The sequence below is a fragment of the Cyprinodon variegatus genome, unplaced genomic scaffold, assembly GCF_000732505.1.
Source record: "Cyprinodon variegatus isolate N-32 unplaced genomic scaffold, C_variegatus-1.0 Scaffold478, whole genome shotgun sequence".
NCBI classification, from domain to species: Eukaryota; Metazoa; Chordata; class Actinopteri; order Cyprinodontiformes; family Cyprinodontidae; genus Cyprinodon; species Cyprinodon variegatus.
This window is the reverse complement of record NW_015150931.1, coordinates 488,545-495,862: the sequence shown is the minus strand read 5'-3', so window position 1 is coordinate 495,862 and position 7,318 is coordinate 488,545. Positions and strand designations below refer to the sequence as shown.

Here is a 7,318-nt window from a genome sequence, read left to right as displayed (position 1 = left end):
TCAGAATTCTGACTTTTTTCCCATGTTAAACTGAAATAAAATTTAAAAATCAGTTTACTTTTTTTTTTTTTAGTGGCCCTAATCCTCTACTGTATCTTTGTACTGAATTGTGCTATACAGGTAAATTTGCCTTGCCTTGCCCTGCCCTGCCTTGGAGGATAATTAAAATCCTGCTTAAAGTCATACACCCTTTATTAGTCATATGCAGTGCTGGGCTTTCCTTAGACTTAAAAAAAACTACTTTTAGCTTGTTTTAATCATTCAGACACCATATTGCTTTGATTACCAAAATGTGCTTAAGGTTACAAACAAATCTTCAGCGCTGTCTTTTAAAGGTCAGTTACGTTGTTAGGATCACAAAGTGAAATCATGACTTCTTGTTAAAAAGACAACCAAAACAACAGTTTTATTGGGTTAAAGAGATTTCACGCTGAAAAGCAAACCTGCACCGCTCTGCCTGTTTGATGAAAGTGCACATGTGTTTAATTTAGTCTCGAAACCTTATAGTTTCACTGTGTGACTTACCATCACGTACAAAGCTCCTCTTCCTTCTTTCCTTTCAGTTTCTCAGTCTCAGAACACAAAGTGCATTAAATGACCGCTCATTGTGAGAACAGAGGAAATGAGCCATCTTTAAAGTAAACCACAGAGGTTCCTCAGCTTTTAAAACCAAGATTTTCCCTTGCAATGCTTCAATCAAGAATCCTTTACATCAAGGGTAAGTAGCATTCCGTTTAAAAAATGGAAATACAATGAAAAGCAATATTAAATGTGATCGATCAGACCTGAATATTTCTTTTTTTTATTATATTGTGTTGAAAACTGTAGCATTTGCTTTATTTTAAAACTTTATAAGACATCATCTTACTTTCTTCTGTGCAAATACGTCCTCATCCAGCCAAGCTGGAATATTTCAGTTTTTGCACCCTGATGTGAATCTGCCCTCTCCTCATTTGCTGTATTAGCAGGGTGCACTGCAAAGTCTCAGACTGAAGACAGCAAGACTTATCTTAGTCACGCAGCTTCTGGCTGAGCCATCTGACTGCTGGTTTATCTGCTCCAACACAAAGCCTCTCACCCGGATAGTGTCACTTTGGCTCCTCTCCTGCTGACTCCTGACTCCACTCTCTTCTAAAGGAGCTGCTGGAAGAACCAAGTCATGGAGGAGACGACAGCTACTGACCAGTAAGTGTTCCATGTTGTCAGATCACTTAATACTGTTGTCAGCGTTCAAGACAATTAAGGGCAACTTTTCCTTTGTTTAAGGTAACTTTTTATAGATTTTATACATCAGTGCAGGGCCACTGGAAGCAATATTGAATGGGGTGCTGTGAAATTTTATTTGCTTTTTTTTTTTTTGGACAAAAAACCTCTGAGCCTATAGGCCTATTTGTAATACAGTAAATAAAATCAAAATAGATAGACATTTACTACTTTAGTGTCATATTCACGTCAGGGCACTCAACCAGGGACTGTAACACACAGACATCACTAATCCCATTAATCATGAACTAGTTCTCAGGTGAATATATGCTCTATTAATTAAACTTCACTGCTATTTGAGGCGGTTGGACCTTCTCCTCACTCAGGCTGTTCTCTGTTGTACCGGTGTTCTTCTTCACTGGTGTTTTTGTTTTGTTTTTTTAAATCCGAAATGTATTTCTGTGCCGTATTTCCTTCTCGTTTCTCACATTAGACTATTGTAATTTTACTAGTCTACTGCTGCACGTGAGATACCTCTTCAATCGCCGATCACTAGCTTTCTTGACGTTGTCATGACAACGTAACTTCCAAGAACTTGTGTTGATTAGGCCTCAAAATAATTTAATTAAAATCCGAATACCCGTAATAGTAAAATAAAAAATGTCAAATTCATTTCCCAAAATATTCATAAGAAATTTATAAAAACTATATATATACACTATATATATTCATATAAAAAAAGTATTATTAATACATTTTTTTTTTATATTTTAAAAATGTCCCTCTTGCCTCTTAATTTCTGTGCTGTATTAACAAGGAACAGATTACTTTGTTAGGTTAGAACCATTTTGTGAAGAAAAAGTAACAGTTCCTGTTTGAAGCTGCCTTCTTTATTTATTCATTTTTTAGAGCAGAACTGGCGGTTTCCAATGTGTCACCGTTAATGAGCCAAGATGAGGAAGAGGAGGACTTAAGCATCCAAAACGATGATACCTCAAGGTCAGATAAAGTTCCTGTGACGATAGACCCAGTGCTAACTCAGCCTGGTCCGGCCATGGCTACAACCACCATCACCACCGTCACACAGATGGGGGGAGACTGGAGCACGGGGCTTCTTGATGTATGTGGAGACATGACAACATGTAAGTAATATACACCCACAAACTACACATAAGCACATTTTATTATCAGCATTGATTGAAAGCATATATATTCTACTGGTCAAGATTCTAAACTGGGATTAGCTTTTCTTGTTAATCTACCTTTAAAAGTTACCAAGGGGGATCAAATATAGTGATCAAATATTTTTTTTCCCAACAGGCATATGAAAGGCAGGGGTTTATATTTAAAATATGAGTGTGAAAAGTTACATGTATTGTGCAAATCAAAAGTCACTTTTAGTGCTGCACTGATGCCATTTTTTTGGCCCGATACCCGATACCTGGCTGTGCAGTATCGGCTGATACAGATACCATACCGGTACCATCTGTTTGAAATTGATGTGTGTGTGTATTTAAGAAGAACTGCATACTACTTGGATGTAAAATCTTTTGCCATTGTGGCTTTGTCAAGCTGCTGAAAGTGAATCCAGTAGAACTTTTATTGCCTACCTGTAATGGGTGACAATAGTTGAATAAACTTTTGGCTCTCAAAATGATGTCGGTGCCCTATTTTTCGGTAATCGGCTATACCGATATCACCTTTTTAGTGCTGGATCGGGCCCCAGTCCGATACTGGTATCGGTGCAACTCTAGTCATTTTACCTCATTGCCATGTCATCTTTCAACAACCTCCTGATTTTATGCTGCTGAGTGTCTTTTCATCAGGGACTTTAAGCTTCATTCATAAGTCTTTTTCTGTGTTTCTATTGTTTAAAATGGTCCTTATACACGTCATTTTTCTTCTCTTTTGAGTAAGCATAAAAAAAGAACAATTTTATGGGCCCATATGAGGCTGCAGCGAAATCTGTATCACTGGGAGGAACTCTAAGGTTATCTGTCAGTCAATATTACCTGCTTAATCACATTTCGAGAATTCTAAACTGGAACAAAAACTAGTGACTTTTCTTTTTTCATTTTACATATAAAAAGCCCCGTTCAGATCACAGTTCTGTTTAAGTACTCAGCCCCAAGCCCCTTCATTAAGGATCCCTCTTTCATGCCATACAGCTTCCACCAAGTTCCTGGGCTTCATGCGCTTTTAGCTCATCCTGCAGAATCAAAGGATTGGCCTCCAGCCGCAACATTTACCAACACAAGACATGTGTGGAGTTTCCCCATAACTCTGCCTCACGATCCTTTTGCTGGTGTACTGTCCAAATGCATAAATTTATTGAAAAACATGTATAGTCGGGATTTGGGTAGTGGGATAGAGGGATTTGTTCTTTATCTTTAAACCTCTATCTATATAGAGACCTTTTAGTTGATTCCAAGACAAAGAAAAACATGCTGACCACAGAAAAGAGGCATAATCTTAAAAGGCTTTTGACATAGTTAGCAAGTGGTTTGAGCATGAGAGGTCTAAGTTTTGCAAATTTACAAAACTTAGACTTTAGCATGCGTAGAAAGTGGATAAAGACCTTTTTGCTGTCAAAAAAGGATTCCCCCTAAATTGCTGGGAAGTACATATGGCTGTAGTTTTAAATGTATTTACTTAACACATTTCGTTCTGGTCCTCATTCACTGACAATATTTTGTGGTTTTATTAAAATTCTCATAGCACAATTATTCTTACACCTCTATTAAAATGTATTAGGATACTTATTGCAAGAACTATATGCGAATGCATTTTTGATTTAAATATGATTTACAGCGATTCATAGCAAATAAATATGAATGAACTGTTATTTATACATAAATTCATTCACACTGTAAAAGAAAACCTTTTCAACAGAGAAAAGCAACAATTCAATTTGCATTGCTTGTTCATCATTGGGCCTGTCTCCAACAGTCAGTTGGCAAAAGGCAGGGTACAGCCTGCTCAGGTTGCAAATCCATTCCTGAGATATATAACCATGAACACAATCATTTATACCTGGGAGCAATTGAGAGAAGCCAGGTAACCAAAGAAAAATGTTCTTTGACTGATGGAGGAAACCAGAGAGAACCAATTCATGCACAGGGAGAACATGCAAACTCCATGCAGAAAGACTTGAATTCAGGACCCTCTTGCTGCAAGGCAGAAGTGCTACAAATGGTGCAGCCAGGAAGCTCATATACCAATTTTGATTTCCCTAATTTTAAAAGAAATGGAAGTGAATTTAGTTGCATATGAATTGGGTTTTAGTTACAATTTAATTTTTTCTTTGCTTCAAATTACCTTTCATCCTTTATCGGTTCGTTGGTCTCACACACCTTTTTAAATGAGTGATTTGTGCCTCAAGTAAAACAACAAACTAAAATGCAAAATTTTACTGCCACCTTATATTCTTCCAGGTATTCTTGGAGCACTGGTGCCATGCTTCTTAGACCTGAGTTTAGCCCACCAGTATGGGGAGTGTCTGTGTCTGTCCCTCCTACCAGGATCCACTTTTGCCCTCAGGGTTGGAATTAGGGAGCGTTACAAAATACGAGTGAGTGAAAAACACATTACTATGTTTTTTTCTTTTGAACAAACCAAAGTTTACCATTTTAAAATAATCATTTTAAAGACAATAGTTTACTATTATTAGATATATATCTGATTTCATATCCAATATCATCATGTCCAAACTAAGATGTGCATTGGAACATTTGTATTCTTATATGTATTGCACCTGTAGTTACAGATTTGCTTTTTATGTGTTTCTCCTGCATCATTTTGTACGTCTTTCTGCCTTTGTTCTATTTCTGCCCCTTGCTGTCCTGCATGTTTACCCACAGGGAAGTGTGTGTGAGGACTGGAGTGCAGTGTGCTGCTGTTACCCTCTGGCTGTATGTCAGATGATAAGAGAGATGAAGCACAGGATGAAGACCCAGACATATCATGTGTCTACAGCAGTAGAGTCCTTGTGATGAAACAGTTGACTGTAACCTTGTCCTTTGCATGACATTTCAACATGGATCAGCTAATATAACAGAGATTAGCATAAGTCTATAGTAGCAAATGACTTGAACCTTTGAAACATTCTATATTATCCAACACAATGTCCAGATTTCATTCTTTTATATAAAAACCCCAAATATTTCAACAGCTGTTTGAGTAAAGTATATCATTAATAATATACCATTACTTTTATAATTTAAATAATATTGTGGCAACATCTGAAATCAGATGAAAAGCAGGTGTGAAGATAAAGCGTTTTTTTTTTCTTTTCTTTTAAACTTCCATCAGACATCAGAAAAGCTCTAAACATGTCGTGCAAAATTAAACTTAACACACAGACAAATAGAACAGGTAGGTGACTGCCCTACAAAGACATGCCTCTGTTACTGTGTTTGTCATCTTAGCTGAAATTTTCACCCATTTTTCAATAAATTATTTCACTTCACTCATTACTTTTGTACTGGACTAGGATTATGCCTTTAAACCTCTATATAACACATGTAAAATACAATTTAAATGCTTAAAAATGTGCTTATTTAATTTGGTCATTGTTGAACTTTCGCTAGCACATAACAATGGTTTCTAAAAGCTGTTTCTTTAATTAATTTTTCTTTTTTTAGTCCCTGATGAATGAAAATGACAGTCTTTATTTTTGCATGCCGTCTAGTTTGCCAGAAAGTCAGAAGTGCTCCAGCTTGAGAATTTAGATCATTATCGTAGCGCAGGGTTGCTCAGTTAGGGTCCTCGAGGTCCTGTGTCCTGCACCTTTTAGACGTGTCTCTGCTTTCACACACCTGAATCACATCGCTTAATTACCTCCTCAGTATGCTTTCAAGTTCCCCAGAGTCCTGCTGGTGACCTGATCATTTGACTCGGGTGTGTTGAAGCTGGGACACATGTAAAAGATTCAGGACACCGCATGTTGAGGACTGGAACATAGGAGCCCTGTCCTCGAGTCTTATTTAAAACATAAAGATTTATCACATTGATCCTACTTAGAACACTATTAAATATGTCTCCAAAATGTTAGCTGATGGGAAATATTTTTAAAATTAATGGTGTAATTTTCCCATTTTGTTAATATAAACATGCATTTATGTGAAAAGACAAGTCGTCATAGGTGTTAAAATGAAATGACTGAAATACTCAAACAGGAAGTGCTTTTATCCTGAAGGGCCAGAAGTGACTTTGTAATGACAGCATTAGGTGATTTTTTTTTTTTTTTTTTTTTGTTCTGTGCAAGCTCAAAACTAGTTAGCAAAAAGTTAATTTGGGGGACATCTTGGTGGTCATTAATCTGATACTACAGCATTAGTCCATAGGATTTATCCCACTGTTAAAAATCAAGACTGTTGGAATTGTTGGTTACTCTAAAATGCCCTTAAGCATGATTCTGTTTGCATGGCTGTATGTCCTGTGTATCCCTGTGGTGGACGGTCGCTCTATGCACCCTGCCTCTCACCCATCAACCAAACTGGTGTCACATAGAGATAAGCACCAGGTCCTATCTAGATGGATCCATAATCCATGGAGATCCCTGGTGAATAAATCAAACAAACTTTATTTTTCACAGGAAATAGGCAGATTTGTGTCAGAGCTGTAGTTGCAGCTTATCTATTGTAAATTTTGTTTGATAGTAGCATTTGTCAAAAAAAATAACTTAAAAGCTGCTGTTAACTCCTGTCCAACAACAAACACAAAGGGAATGTATCACTATGATGTCAGTCATGGTCACTCAGATGGGACCACTACTAATTATATGAGATAAACCAAGTCTGAAGGATTTTGTTTTTTAACTTGAGTGTTATGTGAGTTAAGGTTGCAGATTAAATTCTCCTTTCTGCGCATCCAAAAAGTGTTCAGTTTGTAGTGTTGTTACATCATTTAAAATGGAGGTGCATGCATGGGCAGCAAGGAATTTTATTTATTTTTTTGCCGCAAAAGATCAAATTTAACATATAATTTTTTATACTTTTTTTTTATTTAACCAGATGAGGTAGTATTTTTCTTTATCAAAATTTACTTCAGTATTTTATAAAAGATGTTAAGACCTCTGATTCACAATGGTTGTTAAGGTGTAGAATTGTCAAAG

The 7,318-nt window shown here is 36.7% G+C and overlaps 1 protein-coding gene across 1 annotated transcript; it reads left to right on the top strand.

Annotated features, from left to right (window-relative positions):
- Nucleotides 1–659: 659 nt before the first annotated feature.
- On the top strand, nucleotides 660–6,996 carry LOC107094323 (cornifelin homolog B-like). The gene is made up of 5 exons (XM_015389868.1): nucleotides 660–718; nucleotides 966–1,185; nucleotides 2,113–2,345; nucleotides 4,638–4,774; nucleotides 5,064–6,996. The coding sequence occupies exons 2-5, from the start codon at nucleotides 1,160–1,162 to the stop codon at nucleotides 5,193–5,195; spliced, it is 528 nt and encodes a 175-aa protein (XP_015245354.1). The 5' UTR covers nucleotides 660–718; nucleotides 966–1,159; the 3' UTR covers nucleotides 5,196–6,996.
- Nucleotides 6,997–7,318: the final 322 nt, after the last annotated feature.